Below are 25,076 nucleotides of genomic sequence, written 5' to 3' on the forward strand. Positions count from 1 at the left end.
GTAAATGCAATTGTGATCCTGACCCCATTCTGTCTGGCTCAGAAGTTGTGCTGCTTCCATTCCACACAGTTGCTTCTAAGTGGCTTGAGATACCCCTACAAAGTTTGTGGACCAAGGGACCCATTCCTGCCCATCAACTCCAGAGGGTAAGGACACAAAAAGTGTGAGAGGGCTTGTGTCACTTGGCAGCAGGTAAAGCCAGTCCCTTAAATCAGGCCTGTCCTGATTTCTGGAAGGTATTGCTGCATGAACACCCCAGGCCAGGCAGTCATCCGGAGTTAAAGGATGTGTTTGCATTAAGTCTGAGTTTTCAGTATGGGCTTGGCTACTCTGAAGACACCCAGCAGAAGTTGCAACTCTCTCTGCCCACCCCTACACTGAGTGGGCCAACAGCATTGAGGCTGCCAAGGACGTCACAGGCTACTGGAGAAGTGCCTGCCAAGAACAGCTTGACCTGGCCTAGAGTCCATGTTAAGTCACTGTGGATCATCAATTACATCCCAGCACACAATCAATGTGAGTATAGTAACCAGGCCCATGGAACAGACTGTTGGCCTCTTCTTAATGTTATCCCCCTAAGTGCCAAAGCTCTCCTGTGATTGGAAAAGACAGTTTAAGATGCTACCTAAGAAAATCACTGCATTTTTCTTCTACTTCAAAATCAGGAACACAAATAAATCAACACACGAGAAGGTGTAATGTAGGGAGATCACTGCCATCTCTTCTTGTAGCTGTGTCATTACAGTAACATGAAACATGAGAAAGGCCAAACTGCTCCATGCTTTATGTGACCAGCCCAGGGAAGCTGCCCTGAGTTCAGGGAGACATAAATCCATTCTTGGGAGCAGCAGCTCTGCAGTCCATCAGGTTTGCTTGCTTCATTTTATGTCCTTGGTATTTAGCCATAATGGGCCTGTGATCACTTCACTCCACTCTGCTACAAAGTGGGGACAGGGGGTGGGCAAACTGCCAGGTGTGCTATGCAAGACGGGACTCCTGACACCCTCTAAGCACCTACTGATAGCACAAGTGCCCTCCCCAGGAACACATATAGGAACAAATGACCACAGGTGGACAGATGCTAGCTCCACTGCCCTCTACTACTGACAGGCCCCAGAGGTCTGGAAAGCTTTCCTAGACCTGCAGTCAGTGTGTGTGTTGGGTGTACGGGGGTCAGAGCTACAGACAGAAGCAGACACACACGCCTCACACCAAGGACAGAAGGAAGAAAATACATACTTTGGCAATGGCAGTATCAACTACTTCTAAATAAAAAATCTGAGAACACAAAAGGACTTTTGGGTGAGTTGCTGAATAATAGACATGAAAAGCCAGGGTTCTCAATAAACTAGATAAGTAACATTTCTTTGGCACGCTGGGGTTTGCAAAGTGCTTTTCTGTGCATCATTCATTTCATCCTCACAGGAACTCTGTGTGTTGCTTATTGTCCTTACTTAACAAGAAAAAGGAGCACATGGAGCAATTAAATGCATGTCAGGGTCCATCCTGGTATTCTAAGGTTCATGACCCTGGCTAACTAAATTAGCCTCTTGGACCTTCAATTATGCCATTGTATAACAGGGATAAAAATACCTACCATTCAAATATTTTTTTTTGAGCATGTCAATACATCAGGGGATAATGTTGAGGATGCAGCTATGAACTAAATGGTAAAAGTGTTGCCTTTATGTAAGGGAGCTTTCCTTATTCACAGGGAATGTAGGGAGACAGACAATAAATAAACAGACTATATGTCAGATGGTGCTATGAGATGCTATGAGAGGCTGCACATGTAGGAGTTAACTGATGAAGTAGGGCTTCATGAGAAAGGGACCCTGCACCACAGAGAGAAAGGAATGAGGAAATGAGCTGTGCAGATTCCTGGGAAGACCTTCCAGGCAAGTGCAAGGCCCTTGGGTGGTGCATCCCTGGCACAGCTACAAAGCCATGCTGAAGAGGGTGGAAGGGAGTGAGAAGTCAGAGTGGAAGCAGGTAGAGGACAAAACAGGGGCCACAGACACTTACATTTTATAAGAACTGTGTGTAGACAACTGACTGTGATTGGGGGGGGGTGTCAAAGACTGAGGCAAGAACTCAGTGGAGATGCCAATGACCCCCTCAGGTGAGATGAGAAAGCTTGGTGCAGCAGATACCATGAAAAGTGGGCTGGTACTGAGTGCACTTTGAAGGAGGCAGCTACCCAGAATGGAATAGAGTGTAAAACGAGAAAACAAACTAAAGACTTTGTCCTGGGGAAATGGAATAATAGAGCTGGGGTTGGCAGGAGGAAGTGGCTGGAGTGTGGGGAAAGCAGAAGTTTAGATCTGCCAGGTGTGAGGGTCTATTAACAGCCCGTGGAGACAATGAGCAGGCAACGAGATGCTTGTGCCTGCAATTCTGGGAGTACTGGCTGGATTTAGGACTTCAGGAGATGTGGGCACATAAAGCTGAGAGGCTGGTGACTGAGTGCAGACAGGTCTCTGAGGACTGAGCCCTGGTGCCATCCAGTATTCAGCTTTGGGGGAGTCAGGAGTAACCAGTAAGAGGTATGTGAGGAAGAAATTAGGAAAAGCATGGTGTCTTAGATGCTAAGTGAAGGAGATGCTTTAACAGAAGGAACTGACCATTCAGTTTGGTCACAGTAGGACTTAGCAACTTTGAGAAACAATGCTGGTGGATGGGGCAGTGGAGCAGAGAGACTGGAGACCCAGAGCATTTGACCCTTCTCAAGACTCAGCAAATGAGAGCACACTGAGGAATCAGTGGCAGAGTACCTGGGCCCAAATCCACATTCTTCCATTTATCAGCTCTGTGACCACAAGCAGGTCACTTAATCTTTATGTGACTCAAGATTTCTCACCCGAAAAACAGGGTTAGTAATTGTACTTGTTCTCTGATATATGAGAACAGAATCTGGTATGTGTTATGTACAATGTAAGCATTAGCTATCATCACCATTACCAGGAGTAATGGCAAAATAATTGCATGTGAAAAAAATAAGTACAGGAAGAAGATCATCAGCTTAGGAGGCCAGGAGATGTTGGAAGACTGAAGAGAGATGAGTCATGAAATAGCTGTCCAGGTGGGGACATGAATGCCCTAGAGAGCTGTGTGTCTGGCTCACAGCATAGGCCCACCTGAGGGTAGGGTCACACATCTTAAAGAAAGGTGGCTAACTGCACAGGTGCAGGTAGGGAGGAGGTGAGGCTTAGACTGACTCAGGCCAGCAGGGAAGAGAGAGAAAGATGATGGCGATGGCAAAGGACCTGACATAGAATCTTGGAAGCTAAGTGAAGGCAGAGCTTTGAAGGAAGAAAAAGATACCCTGTTGCTAGTCAAAAAACTCACGTGACCCCTCTAGGGCAATCTCCCCTCTCCACAGCTTTCTGTTCCCCAACACACAGAATTCAGGATCAAAAAACGACTGAATTCTCAATCCTGTGGCTTCCTCTAAGTCCCACTCCTCCCTTTTCTGTTCAAATTTTACTATCACATTTCTCAGGCCAACTTATAATCAGATGCTTTATTACTTGGTAAGAATATGTCTAGGTTCTGAGCTACCTGGAGAATAACACAACTTTGTTTTTAACTAGGTGACTTGAAGCAATTAAACCATGGAAAGCACAAAGATGATGACTAAATAAGAAGAAAATGGCTTGAAATTCTGTAAGAGGCTCTTCTTCTTCTTCTTCTTCTTCTTCTTCATAGTGCTGGGGATTGAACACAGGGCCTCACGTGGGTTAGGTAAACACTCTACCAGTGAGTTACATTCCCAGCCCCAAAATGGCTTTTGAACAGTTATATAACAACAAACACAACATTAATTGAAATAAAAATTTACAAATATGTTCCACTATATACTCTGTTATTTTGTTTTATTCTGTTAAAAAAAAAAATAACCCAGTCCAGGTGCAGGTTAACAGATAAATGGATAAAGAATGTGAGGAATATACACAATTGAGTTTTAATCAGCTAGAAAAAGGAATGAAATTATGGTATTTGCTGTGAAATGGATGGAACTGGAGAATATCATGCTAAATAACATAAGCTGGACTTAGAAAATCAAGAGTTCAATGTTTTCTTTCATATGTTTTCTCTCATAAGCTAGACCAAAGTAAGGGGGGAAAAGAAAGGAAGCCATGAAAATAGAAGGGAGATCAGCAGAGAAAGGGATAGGGAGTGGTGGGGGGGGGCAGCAGGAAAAGGGAGGAAAGTGGAATGAAATTGATCAAATTATGCTATGTACATATATGAATATACCACAGTGAATTTCACCTTTATGTATATCTATTTCTATAAAACACTAATTTAAAAAAAAACTATGAATGAATAGAAGCATGCCCAGTAGAGGAAGGAGAATAGAGAAATGGAGAAGAGTAGGAAAAGAGGAAAGACTAGAAACCAAAGTGGAGCAAATTATATTCCATGCATGCATATCAAAATGAATCTCAATATTATGTTATTACTATAATACACTAATAAAAACATTAAAATTTTTAAAAACCAATAGAGATGGCAGATTAACACACACACACACACACACACACACACACACACACACACACACACACACACACTGATGGTCAGAGTAATTTCACCATTAGCCAATGAGGTGTGACCCAGAGTTTAACCAAAGGGCTAAGACGACCTGCTATAGTGAGGACTATATCTCACTGATTTAACACACTTGATAGTTAAAGCATGGGGCCTGGGTGAAGGTGTGGAAACATTAAGTCCAGAGGTCTGTATCAAAAGGGGTATGAGCTACATGTTAAAGAAGTGCTCGATTTAGTTGCGGCTTTAAAAGACAGATCTCGAACCAAGAGCTAGAAGTTATAGGGAGCCAGACTGGACTGCCTTTGAGGCGGGGAGCTCTCAATTTCTGAAGAAACCAGGCAGAGTTGTGAAGGTGAAGGGGATGCTATAGATGAAATTCAAAAATTAGATAAAAGAGAGATGGACCTCAGAGCTGATGTCTCTTACTACTCTGACAGTCTTTTCTACCTTAATGAATAAACTGTTATGAGAATGTAATGGTAATAATGTGTGAACATGCTCAGAAAAGTAACAAGCTCTTCTAAACCCTGTCATTCCTTAGATGGCAATTCTTTATCCAAACCCACAGATACCCTCACCTTCATCTGCTATTCAATCAGGTACTTTAGGACAGCAGGCACTCTAAGTAAGCATCACTAATTTATCCTTTCACTAATGACAGCTTAACTCTGGCAGATCAAGACTAAGGCAAGGTTGAGGGAAGAATTCATGAAGCACACAAGCTGTGTTTGCTGTGTTTACTGAAGGCAAAGCTTCTCTAACTTCCACCTGAAATATGTAGTGGTGAGTGACTACCCATCTCCAGAGGCCAGCTCTGAGGGACAGCCAACATAAGAATAAAAATTCATCAGTCTTCTCTGTTATCTTAAAATGTCAAGTAATCATATAGAACATAAGCTTTGTTTATTTATAATGTGCATACACTGTGATGAAGCCATCCATGGCTCTCAACTGATTCCTGGCATCCTTGTGTTGCTAGTTCCACTGTCAAAAGACTCCCTTCCCATAGGTGCCATCATGTAACTGGCCTAGATCCACAAAGCCAGTAGGGGGTGGGGCAGAGTCAAACCCAGGCGGCCTAGTTCTACAGCCTGCTCATGACTACTAAGCTATGCTGAATTCTCTTCCAATATATATCCACATTTGTTTTAATACTCTTTAAATGTCATTTCTTCCAAATCTTTAGATAAAATGTGACCTTTGAGGAAGACGTACCACACTCACCTTGTGGCTCTGCCCCCACGCCAGTGCCTTATAGTGCACCCTGGAGCTAGACAAATGCAACTTTGCCAGAACTCATCAGCCTGGCCAGGCATGGGCTAGCAGCCCCTTCCTCCCAAACATTGAAACAGCCCTTATATTCTTTTAGGCACGAACTTCATTTACAATCAAGATATCACAAGCACCAGTTGTTTGTAGCATCTTTAAAATGAAAAATCCATCCCTAAGCTAAATTATAGTGTGTTAATTACAGAGCCTGGCTGATGACACACACACTAAGAGGAAGAACGAGGGGCTGACTGAATTTACCAATAGGAAAAACAATCAGATGCACGAAAGACTACATATGTCTGGGTCTTCCTCCAATAAAGACACCAGGGTTGACCCTGACTAGGGATCAGTCTTGGGAAACTGGCAAGGAAGGATGCCCATCCACTCATTTCTTCAACTAATGCTTGCTGAGCACCAAGTGCTAGGGACTAATCACTCACCACATGCCAGACACTGATTAGCTGTTGTGAATATACAGATTGATTAATCGACTGGTCTACTGGATCATTCACTATACACCAAATACAAAGGAATCTCATCAATATGCTAGAGATATGTCCTGGTGGCAGAGATGGAAAAATGACCATACAACGTTCCTGATCTCATGAATCTCACTTTAGTTGAGGGACACAGACAACAAATAAATGTGCAAAATGTCAAGGAGCAAATGCTATGAAGGAAGACACAGCAGAGTAAGGTGGTACAGTAGGGATGTGCTGTGATACAGAGAGCAGAGGCCCAAAAGGAACAAGGGCACAAGCTGGGAGATTGAGGGGAAGAGAGTGCCAAGGAGGAAAAGGCCCAGAGAGGCTTCAAGGAATAGCAAGGAGGGCCAGAGCAACTAGAGCAGATCTGTGCTTAGCAAAAGGGAGAAGTGAGCGGCTGAGATGATTAATCCATTTTGCAAATCCACTGCTGACATCTCACAGTTTATCATTCACACATCACTATAGGCCTTTGATTCCCAACAAAATTGAAAAATTCTGCAAAACACAGCTAAGCTTCTATCAGATATTTACCCCACAGTATCTCAGTGTTCTCTGAAGTCTCCTAAGAGTGGGCTTTGGGGTAGGGAAAGGAGAATAACCCTGTTGGACAAAGAAGAGTTGTTGAAGTTAGTCTGTCAGTAACAAAGTGATATGATCTTTAATTTAAACTCCTTCTTATTTGTTGGACTTAAAGCTAACTTATAAACTCCCTAGTCAGTGAGGACGATTTAGGCAGAGCACCAGATAGCCTTTGAGCACTGAAGACAGGTTTACTGATCTCACCATTTGTTCATCTAGGTACCCAAAGATATCCAGGTCAGTAATGACCTCAGTCCATACACACCACCATGGTGCCACCATTAACCCAGGTGAGCCCTGTTGCCACACTGACTCGGACTCCATCTTCCCCTCGCCACTCCACCACTCCTGTCATAGCTACCAGGGGCCAATCATTCCCCCCTGTACAGCTCTAGAAATCTGTATCCCATCACACCCAAATAAACAAAGCATGCACAGACACTATAATCACTTGCCTGTGTGTCCTCTGCCACCACTGAGTCCCCATCAGCCCTCATCCTAATGCCTTCAGCCTCCCGAACTCTTAATCGCCAGAAAGAATTTCAATGAAACCAAAATCTGATGTTGGTGTTCTAACTAAAAAGCCTCCAAGTCTCCATGGCTCCCCCTTGCCAACACAACACCGTGAGGATGTGGCCTGGCCTTTAAGGCCCTGCACATGATGAGCCTAACAGTGATTCCCAAACACATCCCACATGGTCACACTTCTGTTGGTGTACAATAGGAGAACAAGCCAGATGTTCACTTACTTCCAAGTCTTCCCATCTTGGCACTTGCTCACTGATTTGAGCCTGTTCCTCTAACACTGCCTAAGAAAGAAGTCTGGGGTTTTCAGAACCTAACCTTCCCTTCCCTATATTCTCCTCATCCCACCACTCCCTCAAACATGTCCCCCATCCTCTCATCCCCACAGCCCCATGTTTAGCTCTCATCTTTGCTCATGAGGATTTCTGCAAGAGCCTGCTAACCTGTGTTTCCCTCCTAAGCTTACCAACTTTCTCAAGCCCCAAGTGACGCAAACATTTCTAAATCCTAAAACCACTGTCCATGGAGGCAGAGTAAAGGATGCCACAACTTGCCTATCCCACACATTTTCCCTTATTACCAGCAAAAAGCAGTGTGGTAAGAAATGGAAAATCACTGTAGAAGCAGAGATGAGAGCTGTATACCTCTTCTTTAGCAAATGGGTATGGATGACTAACCTAAACTTCATACATTAAAAGTCTAGTTACTGGAAACATTTTAGCCAAAAAAATATCCCTGGCATACATACACATTACTCTATACTGCAGGGTTAACAACCAACCAAATCATGTTAAGCTAATAATGAGAAAGCCAAGTTGACAGCAATTGATAATTAAGCATCTAGATTCCCAGCCATTACAAACTGTCACAAATTCATGGCCTCACTGACACTGCCCTGATAGCATGCTGTTTCCAAGATCTGAAGAAACTCCAAGCAGAGTGCTCATGCTAAGAGGGACCAGAGACACAACAGTGCTAAGCACAGCAAGGTCCTGGCCTCCCAGAGGAACACAGAATAGAGTCATCCAGAAACTCCAGCAAGGCACTAACAAGACCAATCACATTTCGGTAACTTCACATCTTTATGATTACTGGTAGCTAGCTGCAGTCATGTCTTGTACTTGGGAGCCCAGAATTTTGAGTCTTATATCCACAAGAACTGATAAAAAGACGGACAGAAAAATCAGAATAGGATCACCACCCTTCAGGAGGTCTTAAGGAGTACTGTTCATGTCTACAGAATCCTGATTCTAAAAGACAAATCTGATCTAGCAACTCACTAACATAAAATTCTACAGTGGTGTTCCTCTGGCTTGTGGAATAAAAACCAAAACCCCTGTTCAACCTGGTCCCCAAAGAAGGTCCTGCACAATCTGGCTCTAGCCCATAGTTTAGAGCTTACTACCCTCCCCCCATGGCTCTCGCCACATGCCCTACCACCCTCCTCCTCACAGTTTTCTGGGCATGCCATGCTCTGGTTAACCTCCCTGGCCACCTAACTACACAGCTGTCTGAAATGCCCACATGCACTTCTTTCCCAACCCCTCCCTGACAAACACTTTGCTAAGACCCATTTCAAGGGTCACATGACTTTCTACTCCCCAAGATGAATGAGGAGTCCACATCTGTGCTTCCATGCATCTGGCAGAATCTGGACCACCCTGTTTACCACACAATTAAGAGTATAAGATCACCTTGACTGATATTTTCATTACGATCTTTACTGTAACTCATTAGGAAGCACAAATTAGAACCTAAAACATTTCAAATTCAAGATCGTAGAAAAGTTATCTTAATTTGAGGTCATGGTACAACAAAAATCCAGCTGGAATTCAGTTTTCCCATTAATTACCTTGAATAGAAGGCCTGGAGAGGGAGGGAGTGTCATTAACCAAGTTCATGCATGAGATGTGTGCTTATGTATGCACACCTCCTCAAACACACACAAGAGGAAAGCTCAAAGCAAAGATGACACGCAGGCTTTAGAATACAAGGAATGTGTTTAAAACAAAAGCCTTACAGTAATGTTTAAGCTTTGTTTCTTTTTTCCTTTCCTCTGAAGAATAACAGTCTTTTCTATTAGCAGCCTAAAATCAAATTTCTTTCATGATTTCCTGAGCTAAGATGTTGGACATTTTTATATGAAAATATTTAGGTGAGGGACTACTTGGGGAGTAGCAGAAGGCATTATAATTTTATTTGATTACACATTTGTTATTAATTTATTAAAGTTCCAAATGAAATTGCATCCCACCTAAGTTCTAGGAGTTGATATTCTGGGATTTAAAGGAATAATTCACTCCCTATTCTACTTGCCAAAACACAATATCCATTCTAAGTACATCTTTGAGAACCTCATGGCTATTTATTGCATTTGGAAAATCAAAGTCATTGCAATCTTCCAAGGAAGTCAAGAGTGAAGGGAAATAGTCTCAGAAGCTATAACAATATGAAGCCAACAGACCTGTGGAGTACACAGCTAGGCTGGGGCCAGACCATGCAGTCCTCTTCACAGGCCATGCAGGGCATATGGACTTCACCCAAGTGCAGTAGGAGGTCACTGACAGGTTTTGAGTAGACCATGTGAAGTGAAATCATATGACAAGTATTTTTTAATGATTAACTAGGCTACCACCAATTCAAAGGCCTTGGTGATAACCTAGGTAAATGATGATGCTGGCTTGGAGGTGGGAGGGCAGTGGATGGATTCAAGATCCACTTTGGAAGAAGCATTGTTAGAACTTGATCATTTGAAGGAAGAGAAAGGTAAATATTAACATTTAACTCCCAGATTAGAGCCTGAAAAGTGAATTAACAACTGTATACCTTAATGAGATGGAGGGGAGGAAGTAGGTCCAGAAAGGGGCTAATGGTAGAAGATGAGCAAGAGTCAAAACTTAGACACAGTAAGCTTGAGGTGCCCAAGTGAAAGCCATGTTTGCTTACTGCTATAAAAGGAATAAAAAGTACTGTACAACACAGAGGAGTCAGGTGGAATGATGGGCACCTGGTCCTCACTGGGTGCTTGAATGTCCTACCAATGTGCCAACTCAAGTTGGGGTATGGCCACAGAAGGAGCTTATGGCACCAAACTCAGTCAGGACATACACAGTCGCTTTTACTATGATCCTTAGTAACAAAATACCAGCCTTGGGATTAAGAACACAGTTAAATGGTATTTTCATCTGGAAGTGTGTGGCCAGACACACTTTCTTTAAGACTTAAGTTTTAGGTTTGCTAATTTTTTCTTTTTTTTCTTTCAATACTGGGAATTGAGCCCAGAGTCATTCTGGCTGGACTCAAATTTAGATCCTCCCACCTCAGCCTCCTGAGTCACTGGGACTATAGGCCTGCATAACCTTTCCTGGCTAAGATTTTCCAGTTTCCTGATGCTGATGTTTAAGGATTCCCAGTAAAAGGGAATATTAGTATTTGGTCTTGGTCCCTGACACTTATACACTTGGGAGTACCATACTATCTAGGGGATTCCAGGATAGAGTCTCCCATAGGAAATGTTAATCCAAGGTGGTAGTACAAGAAAACCTCTCAACAAAAATGGTCACAGAGGATGGCCTATTTTACATGCAATTGTTTACCCAAATCATGTCCCACTCTTCAGGCATTACACCTGTTTCTAAACTAGAATCTGGGTTTTTATTATGATGGGTCTATTTTCTAATTTCCCCATCAAAAGACAAATCAAAATGTCAGTTCACAATCTGCTTTCTAATTAAAAGTTGAGCTTTTTTTTAAAAAAAATCACATTTAACTAAACAATTCCACATGGCAATCCCACTGTGCTCTGCCACCTTGACTGATAGATAGAACAACTTGCCTTATTTAAATATCATTATCATTAGATACAGCTAGAGTAACCTGATTGAATTCTTGTTTAGTATCATCCAGTTTACTCATAGAGTAAGATAATGCAGCATTTAAATAAAATACATTTCCTGCATTCAAGAAAACCCTCCCAGAAAAAAGCAAAAAACCACTTTCAATACTGACTGGAAGGTCCCCAGGAGAAATATGCCTTCTTATGCAAGAAAGCTAACTGGCTGGAGTGTGGGAAACACCAGGGTTATACTGCATTTCTCAACAGAAAGTCAAGACTCTACTTCTGAAAGGAACACTAAGGTGGGTAAAGGACAGAACTTCCAGGTTTTGTGGCAACAGCAGTTTGCCACAGTTTCCAGAGGGAAAAATCAAGATATCACATGGGAGGTAAAAAGTGAATTCAGTTCACATTGGCTTGTGACTTTATACAAGACACTGAGCTTCTGAGTTTGTTTCCTGACTCTGAAAATGAGAAGTGACCAAATACTTGGTAGAAGAAGAAAATCTGATATGTGTAGAAACACAAAAGGGAAACCATTTTACAAATGTAAAAGACAAATGCAATTACCTTGGGGCAGGAAGGGTTGGGACAAGTCTTCCAAGAAAATGGGAAACCAAGAAAACCAATGAAGTGCAAAAGGATCTTCTTTGGGATATTTAAAAGGTGCATGAACAGTTTGAGAAATGCAATCTGCTAACTAGTTCATTTAACTCAAAAAAGGTTTTGATGCAGAAAGATGGGTAAAAATGCAACTGTTCATTGACTAAAGTATCACAGGGGTTCATATGGATGTAAAAGGCAAGCCAGGCAGCAGAGAAGAGCAGCTATAACCACAGCAAGACCAGAACCCCACCACAAGACCCCTCCTCATGCAACTCCCATTTGACACCAGCCAAAGGACACAGAGGTAAGCTGGGGAGGCACCTGAAAAGGTCTTTGAGGATAAATAGGAAAATGGCCAGAGAGAAAAAGTAAAATATTACATACACAAAAGGGCACGTTTCAGGAATGTCAAAAACAGTTATATCTCCCCAAAGATGAATTTCCCCTATAAGAGAATTTTTACCTTGTCTTCAAATTCAAGAATCACTGTTTCAATAATTTCAGCAAAATGATTTCCAGTAAAGGTATCTTGAATATTCCTGTTGAGAAATTAAAAGAAGAGGTATAACAGGTACATGGGTAGGGAATACCCCTCCATAGACCCCTTCTTTGGAACCCCTATCAATACACGGCTCCCCTCCTCAAGAAACTGGCAGGGGATGAACATCTACCACCACTGTCAGCCACCCTGTCCCCATCAGACAGAATGAGAATCATGCAGCCCCTAAATTAGAGGGGTCTTCCTGCTCCAGTTCCCAGCAGGAATGGTCAAGCATTCCTGAGCAAACCATCCCCTAACTTAAGCTGGCAAGAGAGCACTTCTCTTTCCTATGACCAACAAACACCAATTTTAAAATGAGAGATCCAGAGTCAGGTCTCAAAAAAGAAACGAAAGTGAAGGAGATTCAAGATGGCGAGCTAGAGGGAAGTTGCATTCCTTGGCTCCATGACCTAGGATTCAAGCAGTGGGAATACTTTTGCTCTGTGAGTTAGAGAATCCTGGACAGCTACACCCATCAGGACGCCCAGCCAGCACACCCATGCAGACCCCCATCTACCACCATGGCACTCTCCCAGTCGCCTCCATCTTGGGACACTGCAACCATTGCTACAGTCCCCTTCACATGGTAGCCTGCACCTGGGGACACTGGACAGGATGTAAAAGCCCAGCCAGGCAGCAGAGAAGAGACAGCCACCCACTGTAGCACTACACACCATAGAGCTGCATCTCCAAACATGCAGCCCACTGCCACTGCCCAGCCATCTCTAAAAGCGGACACTTCCATCTTGGGACACCTTCATCAGCATCTTGAGTTATGCTCACTACCACCATCTCCATATTTAGTTGGGGCAACTCCCATCTTGAGATACTGGCTGGGACCTAAAAGCAATATTAAGGTACCAACAGTCCTCCAACCACCCTGCGCGCCCCCCACCCCCCACCCGCACATAGCCACTACCCTGCACAGTTTTTGCAGCTATGTGGCCAGCCGGTAGCTTGCAAAGCCTGGTATTAATCTGTCCAATACAAAACAGCTCTCTGCAATAGGTACACAGGCCCCAGACCGCAGTCAAACAGGACCTCAGAGAAAGAGGTTCCTGATTGGGAAGTAGAAAGGGAGGAGGTGAGTGTGATACAGTTTGAAGACTAAATTAGAGACCAGGAATCGTGGGGTCTACAGGGGATATAAAGGGATAAGACCAGGTATCCACATCACACAAGTGGGCTCCAAAGGAGATCCTTGGATGCAGTCGTCCAATTAGGAACAGGAGAAGCTATATCCTACCTCCAGGAGCTCCACCCCCAAGACCAACCCTCCCACCCTAATAACCTTCACCATCCTGAGGGTGGAGATACCAGCAAACAACAGACAGCCCCACCTACCAGGTGAGAAGGAAAGCAAAGAAGATACTGAACTTCAACAGAAACAATCCCTTAATTTTCCTTAGAGATTTGTTTTTCTTTCTTTTTTTTTTTCATTTCTCTCTCTCTCTTTTCCTGCCCTCACATCCCAAACATTTGTGAAAGCAAGTACTTTTCATGCATTAGGCTACTAAAGACTGGGATGTGTGAATAGTATATTGCAGTTATGTTGTATAGTCTTCAATCTTTTATTTTCTTTTTCTTGATTTTTTTTGTTTTTTTGTACTCTATTTTCTTCCCACTTACTTGTCCCCATAGTCTCTTTCTCTTTTCTCCTGCTACCAGCCAACTTCCTTTGATTCCTCTTTCACACTTCCTAAGATCTAACACCTCTAATCCTCATCTCCCAAATCCTTAACATCTCATCCTATACCCCCAAATTCACTCTTTATCCACCATTAGAAACTGTAGACCCTTTTGTAAACCTACTGTTTATATTGTATATAATTACTGAAATCACCATTTCTGTCTATTGCAACAAAACTGTAACATCATAATAGGAGCTATTTGGTTTAAGGCTTTGTTTGCATTGGGATCTGTTAATATTGATCTTCCCCTTAAAGAAGAGGTATTAGAATCCTTCAGGGACACTATAAGTGTACAAGGTAAAAAGTGCAATATCTCAGATCCATACCACTAGAGGGGAAGACACATGAACAACATGAAAAAACAAGGGAAGAAAGTCTCTAAACAAACCAAGATACTACATTATTAAAATCCATGGCCAGTACAGAAGAAATGTCAGAGGAGTTCAGGAGGTATGTAATTAAAATATTCTGCAAATTAAAGGATGATATAAGAGAGCAAACACAGGCAATAAAAGATCATTTCGATAAAGAGCTACATAAGCAAATACAGGAAGCAAAAGCTTACTTCAATAAGGAGATAAAAAAATCTTAAAGAAAAAAAACCAGAAATCCATGAAATGAAGGAAACAATAAACCAAATTTAAAAATTCTCAATAGATAGAATCGCCAACAGATTAGATGACTTGGAAGACAGAACCTCAGACAATGAAGACAAACTATATAAATCTTAAAAATAAACAACAGCAGATGAGGTAGAGAGGGAAGATGGGAGGGGAGGGGAGAAGGGATAGTAGAGGATAGGAAAGGCAGCAGAATACAAGTCACTAATATGCCATTATGTAAAAACGTGAGTGTGTAACCGATGTGATACTGCAATTTGTATTTGGGGTAAAAATGGGAATTCATAACCCAATTGAGTCAAATGTATGAAAGATGATATATCATGAGCTTTGTAATGTTTTGAACAACCAATAAAAAAAAGAAAAAAAAATCATAAAAAAAAAGTTGACCACACAGTGAAGATGGTAAGAAACCATAAGTAGAATATCTAAGAATTATAGGACAATATGAAAAGACCAAATTTAAGAATTATAAAGATAGAAAAAGACACAGAAATATAAACCAAAGGAATGAACAATAAATTCAATGAAATAATATCAGAAAAATTTTCCAAACCTGAAGAATGAATTGGAAAATCAAATACAAGAGGCTTGCAGGACAACAAGTATACAAGATCACAACAGATCCACACCAAGCCATATTTTAATAAAAATGCCTAGCATACAGAATATGGAGAGAATTTTAAAAGCCACAAGAAATCAGATTACATATTGGGGGAAACCAATTAGGATCTCTGCAGATTTCTCAACACAGACCCTCAAAGCTAGGAAGTCCTAGAACAATATATACCAAGCTCTGACAGAAAACAGTTGCCAACCAAGAATCTTATATACAGCAAAATTAAGCTTCAGATTCGATGATGAAATAAAAATCTTACATGATAAACAAAAGTTAAAAGGACGCTGTACCACAGAACATCTTTGGCAAAATATTCCATGAAGAGAGAATGATAATCAGCAAAAGGAAGCACTATACTAAAGGAAAAGCCAATTAAAGGAGAAACCAAGTCAAGTTAAATAACAAAAATAAACCAAAATGACTGGGAATATAAACCATGTCTCAATAATAACCCTGAATGTTAATGGCTTAAGCTCAATCAAAAGACATAGACTGGCAGGTTGGATTAAAACAACAACAATATGCTGCTTTCAAGAGACTTGTTTCAAAGGAAAAGACATCCACAGACTAAAAGAAAAAGATTGGGAAAAAAACATACCACTCACATGGACTGTGTAAACAAGCAGGGGTTTCTATCCTCATAAAGGATAGTAGACTTCAAGCCAAAGTTAGTCAAAAGGGATAAAGAAGGACATTTCATACTGCTTAAGGAAACCATACATCAACAAGACATAACAATCCAGACACATATAAAATATTTTATCCATCAATGAGTGAACACATTTTCTACTCAGCAGCACATGGATCCTTCTCTAAAACAGACCATATATTATGCCACAAAACAACTCTTAGCAAATATATAAAAAAAATAAGAGTTACTACCCTACATTCTATCAGATCATAATGGAATAAAATTAGAAATCAACAATAAAATAAAAATTAGAAGCTACTCCAACACATGGAGACTAAATAATATGCTATTGAATGAACAATGGATAGCAGAAGACATCAGAGAGGAGATTAAAAAATTCTTAGAGGTAAATGAAAACACTGATACCACATAGCAAAATCTCTGGGACACTATGAAGGCAGTACTAAGAGGAAAGTTCACTGCATCATGGAATTCATTCCTTAAAAGAAGAAAAAGTCAACAAATAAATGACCTAACATTACATCTCAAAGTCCTAGAAAAAGAAGAATAAATCACATCAAAAGTAGAAGACTGGAAATAATAAAAATCAGAGCTGAAGTCAATGAAAATAAAACAAGTGAAAAAGTTAACAAAAAATTGGTTTTTTGAAATAAATAAATAAAATTGATAAACCTTTAGCCATGATAATGAAGAGAGAGAGAGAAAAAAAAACTTGGATTACTAAAATCTGTGATAAGAAAGGAAATATCATGATGGACACTACTGAAATACAGAAGATAATTAAAAACTATCTTGAAAATTGATACTGCAATAAAATAAAAAATATCAAAGACAAATTTCTAGAGTCATATGATCTACCCAAACTGAATCAGGATGATATATGCAAGTTAAACAGATCAATTTCAAGCAATGAAATACAAGGCGCCATCAAAAGCCTACCAACCAGGCTAGGGATATAGCTGATAGAATGTTTGCCTCGCATGCACAAGGTCCTGCACAAGCCTACCAACCAAGAAAAGCCCAGGGTCAGAGGACCAGAGGAATTCACAGCTGAGTTCTACAAGACCTTCAAAGAAGAATACAAATACTCCTCAAATTAAGCCATGAAACAGAAAAAGAGGAAACCCTTCCAAACTCATTCTATGAAGCTAGTATCACCCTGATACCAAAACCAAACACAGACACATCAAGGAATCAAAATTTCAGACCAATATCTCTAATGAACATAAATGCAAAAATTCTTAATAAAACTCTGGAGAATCACATACAAACATATATTTTTAAAATAGTGCATGACAATCAAGTGGGGTTCATCCCAGGGATGCAAGTTTGGTTCAACATACAGAAATCAATAAATCTAATCCATTACATCAATAGATTCAAAGATAAGAATTACATGATCATCTCAATAGATGCAGAAAAAGCATTCAACAAAACACAGCACCTCTTCAAGTTAAATACTAGAAAAAATTAGGGATAATAGGAAAATATCTCAACATTATAAAAGCTACCTATGCTAAGCCCCAGGCCAACATCATTCTAAATGGAGAAAAATTGAAAGCATTCCCTCTAAAAACTAGAACAAGACAGGGATAGCCTCTTTTACCACTTCTATTTAACACAGTCCTTGAAACTCTAGCCAGAGCAATTAGAAGAAAGGGATACAAATATGAAAAGAAGAACTCAAACCATCAATATTTGACAATTATAAGATTTGATACTTAGAGTTCTGAAGAATTCCATCAGAAAACTTCTAGAACTAATAAATGATTCAGCAAAGTAGCAGGCTAAAAAATCCACACCCATAGATCAAATGCATTTCTGTACATCAGTGATGAATCCTCAAGAGAAATGAGGAAAACTACCCCATTCACAATAGCCTCAAAAAAAAAAAAAAACCACACAAATTTGGGAGTCAACCTAACAAAAGAGGTGAAATGACTACAGAATACTGAAGAAAGAAATTAAAGAAGATCTCAGAAGATGGAAATATCTCCCCTGATCTTGGATAGACAGAATTAACATTGTCAAAATGACCATACTACCAAAAGCACTATACAGATTTAATGCAATTCCAATCAAAATCCCAATGACATTCCTCATAGAAACAGAAAAGGCAATCATAAAATTCATCTGGAAAAATAAGAGATCCAGAATAGCCAAAGCAATCCTTAGCAAGAAGAGTGAAGCAGGTGGCATCACAATACCAAAACCTTAAACAATATTACAGAGCAATAGTAACAAAAACAACATGGAATTGGCACCAAAATAGACTTGTAGACCAATGGTACAGAATAAAGGACACAGAGATTAACTCACATAAATACAGTTACCTCATACTAGACAAAAGTGCCAAAAACATATTTTGGAGAAAAGAGAGCCACTTCAACAAATGGTGCTGAGAAACCTGTAAATCCATATGCAACAAAATGAATTTAAGCCCCAATCTGTCACATGCACAAAACTTAAAGTGGATCAAGGACCTAGGAATTAGACCAGAGACCCTGCACCTAATAGAAGAAAAAAGTAGGCCCAAATCTTCATCCATGTAGGATTAGGTCCTGACTTCCTTAACAAGGCTCCTAAAGCACAAGAAACAAAATCAAGAATCAATAAATGGGATAGATACAAACTAAAAAGCTTCTTCTCGGCAAAAGAAACAATAAATGAGGTGAAGAGAGAGCCTACAAAATGGGAGCACTAATCTCCAGGATATACAAAGAACTCAAAAAACTTAACACCAAAAAAACAAATAACTCAATAAATGGACTAAGGAACTAAACAGACACTTCTCAGAAAAAGATATACAATCAATCAACAAACATATGAAAACATATTCAACATCTCTAGTAATTAGAAAAATGCAAATCAAAACTACGATTTCATCTGACTCCAGTCAGAATGGCAGTTATCAAGAATACACACAACCATAAGTGTTGGCGAGGATGTGGGGAAAAAGGCATACTCTGACATTGCTAGTGGGACTGCTAATTGGTACAACCAATCTGGAAAGCATTATGGAGAGTCCCTAGAAAACTCCGAATGAAACCTCTATTTGACCCACCTATCCCACTCCTCGATTTATACCCAAAGAACTTAAAAATAGCCTACTACAGTGACACAGCCACATCAATGTTTATAGCAGCACAATTCACAATAGTTAACCTGTAGAACCAAGCTAGATGCCCTTCAATAAATAAACGGATAAAAAAAATTATGATATATATACACAATGAAATACTATTCAGCATTAAAGAGAATAAAATCATGGCATTTGCAGGTAAATGAATGAAGTAGGCTGCTGAAGTAAGCCAATACCCAAAACCAAAGACCAAATGCTTTCTCTGATAAGTGGATGCTGATCCATAATGGCGATAGGGCTAGGGGTGGGGTGTGCATAGGAGGAATGGAACTTTGGATAGGGCAAAGGGGTGGGAAGGAAAGGAGGGGGTTTGGGGGTAGAAAAAATGGTGGAATGAGATGGAAATCACTACCCTAGGTACACATATGATAAGACGAATGGTGTGATTCTACTTCGTGTACAACCAGAGAAATGAAAAACTGTGCTCCATTTGTATACTATGAATCAAAGTGCATTCTGCTGTCAATGTATGACTAATTAGAATAAATAAATAAATAGAAATAAAAGTGAAGGGTAAAGGAATAATGCCTTGGAAAAAATAAGAGGTGAGAGAAAGTACTATGGGCCCCTGAATTAATGTCCTATAATATCTGGGAGAAGAGGAGAGAGATGTGTGAGACTCAAGAGTGTAGACCCAGCAAAGTAATTCATAAATTCCAGTAGCATTAAACATTAAGATGGAGGCCCAGATCCCAAGTAGGAAAGGGCTTGTGATACCAGCATTATCTGTAACAAAGCAAGTGAGAATTTCATTGAAAATACAAATGCACCAGAATCTGAAACATGTCTACAGCAAGCAAGGCTCAACTGAATCATGATATGATGCCCATCATTACTAAAATAAGAAGTGTGACAATTCAAAGGTAATTTTTGGTTTACTGCACTTCCTTTTCTTCCTCTTTAATTAATTTTTTGTCTTAAACAATAAATATTTCACTTAACCCTGGTTTGGTGGTCATTTAGTGCTAGTTCAGCTGGGAAGTTCTCCTTCTGGTCTTGCCTGGTTTGCTTAGATGGCCACAGTCCTCTGGCAGCTCAACCTTTTGAGTGTTGTTTTTTTGGTTTTGGTTTTGGTTTTTGGTTTTTGTTTTTTGTTTTAGTGGTTGATGGACCTTTATTTTGTTCATTTATTTACATGCAGCACAGTGCCTCACATGCTAGGCAAGTGTTCTACCAGTGAGCCACAAACCCAGTCCTATCTCTGAGTATGTTTAGTGAATGTAAACATGTTTCCATCAAAAATGTTAAAGATATATGGCAATCTCTATCACCTTGCCATAATTTTCCACTAGTTCTTGGATTAGTCAACCACAAATTCACCTCTGTGAGGCTTCAAGAACCTCACCTCTCCTAGTCCCATTGGGGAACAATGACTTAGGTAAAATGCAGAGATTAAGGTACACAAAAGAGAGGGCTGGAAGGAAGGGCTAGAAAGGAGAAGGGAATCATCATGAATGCCAAGTTAAGGAGTTGGGACCTTAATTGAGCAGCATAAGAAGTTAACATGCCTGGAGTCTAGTCCCTATTCTCTAAGAAATAATTACCATTCTGAAAAGAGAAAGTTAAAATTAGACTCTAAAGAGAAGATATGACCCCTACCACAAACACTAGAGCAATGGGCTGGAAAATAAATGCATGGAAAGTCCTCAATGACCTCCCTGCTTTCATGGCAGTTGCTTGCTGCTGCTACTGGCTCCCTAGCTGCAGCAAAGGCACCAAAAGCTTTCCCTGCTTTCTGGCCTCCTGAATAGTAAGCTCCAGGGGTTCACTGGAGCTTCCGTTTTCACTCAGCAGAGTAGAGAACAGGGATACCAGCTGGCCAGCAGAACAAGCCTAAGGGCAGTTCTACTGTCTACTCATCCAGACTCAGCTCTGTCTATCCATCCAAGCAGCAAAGACACCTGCTGCTCCGACCCCAGCCCTATCATGGCCTCTCTCTGGGCCTCTCAGATTCCTTAGCCATAAAACAAGGGAGAGAAAATAAACTGTAGAATTCAAAGGGTGGTCTCAAACCAGTGCCATCCACCAACTCTGTGTTGCTGATTCATGACAAGGACAGAAATTAAGCTTTAACAACAATGGTATGGCTACCCTGTTACATACATAATCCATGGAACTGTCTTGAACTTGGCACAGACTGGTATGCAAGTTTCCTGTGGCTATCAAAACAAACTCCAACTAAGTGATTTCAAACAGCAGAATTTACTCTCTCACAGTTCTGGGGACCAGAAATCTGAAAACCAGAGACAGGTAATACCATGTTCTTGGAGGCTCTGAGGAGAATCCCTTCCCTGCCCTGTCCTTGCCATCTTCTGGGGCTGCTGACAGTCAATGGCTTGTGGCTGCAAAATTCCCATCTTTGCCCCATCTTCACATTGCCTTCTCTCTGTGACCCCTGCATTGCTTCCTATGAACACATGTGATGGCACTTAGGATTGATCTTATTCAAGATCCTTACTTAATAACACCTACAAAAACATTTGTCCAGTTATAGTAACATTTATAGATTCCAGGAATCAGGACACGAATGTATCTCTTAAGCCCAGAACTGATCTAGGTATTCCTGAATTCATGTGTGAAAAGCTTTCCCTTGTATATACTGTACATTCATATCAACTAACTACTGGAGAAAATGAAATCACCATGCTGATTTCCAAACAGCTTGAACAGCAGTGGGTTTCTGATGTGGGTCCCTGTGAGCAGACATGCTGTAGAACCATACTGTGGATCCCTGGTCTTCCTCTACCACCCAGAGTCCAGGGATAGGCAGGACAGACTGCAATGGACTCCCCAGAGAAAGAAAGCAGGCTACCAGGGGGCAGGTCTGGTCTCCCAGATAACTGGCAGCCAGTGAAGGGGCTGCCCTCTCCCACTCCAGACTTCTATGCCTCATATGCCTTTAGTTATAAAGTGATTAAATCAAACTGTTTTTGGGTCAAGTGTGCCTCCCTCATCCCATCAAGCACTTAGAATTTTAAATATGTAAAGTCTGAAAACAGAAACAAAACTATGTATTGAAATCCTCATGTATCCAGCATTGCTCTGCTACTAAAACATCCTCTCCCCCAACACCCCACTGCCTAGCCTCAAAAACACTCAGGAAGTTTCCAGCTTCAGAACAGAATGGAGAAGGCATTTGGAAACTTGACAAAGGAAGGATTTCATTTCTCATTACAAGTTTTCCACTTTCAGAATCCTCCTTGCTAAAGAAGCCACTGTGTTTCATGTCCCTTTGCCCTGTTACACTTCAGCCTTACAGGACAGACTATGTCAAGTACCTGGGAATGTTTAAATGATAATATTCAATAATAGCCATGGCCACAGTGAAACCAGCCCTCTCTTCACTAACTGCTGATAGGAGTGAAATAGGCACAATCCTGCTGGAACTGACTTAGCACATTCTTATTAAGTGGCTTCAAGTTGTACACACCCTTGGACACTGTGATTCCATTTCCAGAATTCTACACTAGGGAATGAATCTGAAATGGAACAAAACGGAATGCTCAAAGATATCCATAACAGCCTCATATATGACATAAAAAGCTGAAAACAGATTTTGTCAAAAAGAGAAAATGATTAAATTAATCCTTATATCAATTCAGGGAAGTAGGTGTTTTTACTCCCACTTCACAGATCTGAAAAATTGGAAGCACCAAGAGTCGTGACACTTGTTCAAGGTCATCCTACTCCTACGAGATGGCACTGGAATTTTTTTTTTTTTTTTTGAGGTAGGGTAGGTACCAAGGAACTACTGAGCTATATTCCTAGCCCTTTATTGTTTTTATTTTGAGACAGGGTCTCACTAAGTTGCTTAGGGCCTTGCTAAGTTGCTGACACTGGCTTTGAACTTGCAATCCTCTTGCCTCAGCCTACCAAACTGCTGGGATTACAGGTGTGTGCCATCACACACAACTGGCACTAGAATTTGAGCCCACACAGTCAACTCCAGGATGTGTGCTCTTACACTTTGTGGTAGGCTGAATAATGATCCCAGAGCCATCAGGTCCTAATCCTGAAACCTATAAAAATTGCTTTATATGGAAAAATGTACTTTGAAGACATGACTAAGTCAGTTACATTGAAACAGAGAGATACCCTTCATTTTCTAGTTGGGTTCTAAGTGCAAGGGTCCTCATAAGAAAGGTAAGTTTTGTATTTTTTTAACTCCATCCTCCCTTCACTCATGTGCACAAAAGTGGCTATGAACACAGAAGAGGAGACTGGAGTGCTGGGTGACATGCTAAGGAATGCCAGCAACTATCCGAAGCTGGCAGGGAAAAGAATGGATTCTCTCCTAGAGCCTCTGAAGAGAGCAGAGTGCCTGCACCTTGATTTGGGATGTCTGACTTCTAGGATTGTGAGGGAATAAATTTCTGTTGTTTTAAGACACTCCGTTTACAAAAATTTGTTGCAGCCGCTACAAGCAATTCATACAAGCTCCTGTGCTACACTGATCTCAATGCAGGAGAAAATATTCATAAGTTAAATGGAAAAAGTAGAAATCAGAATTTATACACAATGATCTTAATTATGCTGTAAAAATATATGCAAATACAACAAAATGTTTGTAGTGATTATCTTTGAATAGTCAAATTATGGGTAATTTTCAGCATTATGCGTTTTGATATTTTTCCAAATTTCTATAATTAGTGTGAATTATTTTACAAAGAAAAAAGTTATCTTTTTTAAAATTAGCAATTCAAGACATTTCTGGAACTCTAACTCAATCACAAAGATTAGAAATCAAGAGATCCAAAACTCCCTAATAATTGTTTTAATTCAATCTCAAGCAACACCTGAAATAATCAGCAACCTAGATGCATGTTTTTCTCCAAGTGACTCCACTCACCCCTTCTCTCAAAAGCCTATTAGTTTTCAGACTCTGGCAGCACATAATGAGGCTGAAGGAGTTTCAGGCTTTAAAGCAAGAAGATAACCTGAGATGGTAAATGTCTTCCTGCCTACCTGACTGCATGTGGTAGCGGAGAGAGGAGAATCTTATGTATTCCCAGAGTTCATCCAGCCCACAGTCTGTAGCTACACACAAAGAGCCAAAAGCACCAGTGAATAAACATGTAAATGTTCGATTTCTCTGTAGGTGACTTCATAGAATGAAACATCAAATTACACATGACCCTAACCTTACAAAATTCCTGACTCCGGGGCTATTCTATTGCAAAACTCTTCTGCTATCATCTGTCCAGGCAGTCATAAGTCCAAAGGCCAATTTCACTATGTTAACAACACGTCCTCTGATTAAATCTGTTCATATAAATAGTGTTAACATTTTCCCCTAAATGTGGGTAATACTAGACCAAAATAGAAAACAGCACATGTGTGGTATTTCTTTATATGAAGGTCACTGGTTCCTTCTAAGATGGGGCCAGGTCAGAACAAAGGAGCATGAAACACACACTGTGTGGTTTCAGTCCACCCAGTACAACACAGGGGGTTAGGGGTGATAAGACTACAGTACAGGGTATGTCCTGCGGCCCCAGGTTTCCTAAACACATTTATGTATTCTTCACTTTGCTAATCAACATATACAGCACCTACTATGTGTCAAGCACTATATGGAGGTTGTCTCACATTTTAAAACATATCTCCAATGCTACTCAAGGATGGAGGAGTTGGGCAACAGGTGACCCTCTCGCTGATCTTCAGTCATGTGAACCACAAGGATACCAGCATTAGTGTTGAAAGGAAGACTCAAGTCAATCAAAAACCAAATTATGTAGCACTGTGTTCTTCCTACAAACCATTCTCAGAACACTGGTAATTTCAGTGATTAGTTAACGAATATTGGAATCTCCCACTTAAGCACCCACTTCATACAAAGAGTGTTAACACTTTCCTATTTTTTTCCACTTACCATTGTATTTCCACACTTAGCAGTGTCTACCTTAAGAGGTACTCATCAAATAGCTGAAATATAAATTTAATGCAAGA

The 25,076-nt window shown here is 40.6% G+C and overlaps 1 protein-coding gene across 1 annotated transcript in view; it reads right to left on the reverse strand.

Annotated features, from left to right (window-relative positions):
- The window catches only part of Smco4 (single-pass membrane protein with coiled-coil domains 4), a 69,674-nt gene that overhangs the window by 10,527 nt on the left and 34,071 nt on the right, over positions 1-25,076 (reverse strand). Inside the window, exon 5 of the mRNA XM_078044951.1 lies at positions 12,326-12,401. Coding sequence (XP_077901077.1) covers positions 12,326-12,401 — 76 coding nt within the window. The remainder of the gene's footprint in view (positions 1-12,325; positions 12,402-25,076) is intronic.

The sequence above is a fragment of the Ictidomys tridecemlineatus genome, chromosome 4 (assembly GCF_052094955.1).
Source record: "Ictidomys tridecemlineatus isolate mIctTri1 chromosome 4, mIctTri1.hap1, whole genome shotgun sequence".
NCBI classification, from domain to species: domain Eukaryota; kingdom Metazoa; phylum Chordata; class Mammalia; order Rodentia; family Sciuridae; genus Ictidomys; species Ictidomys tridecemlineatus.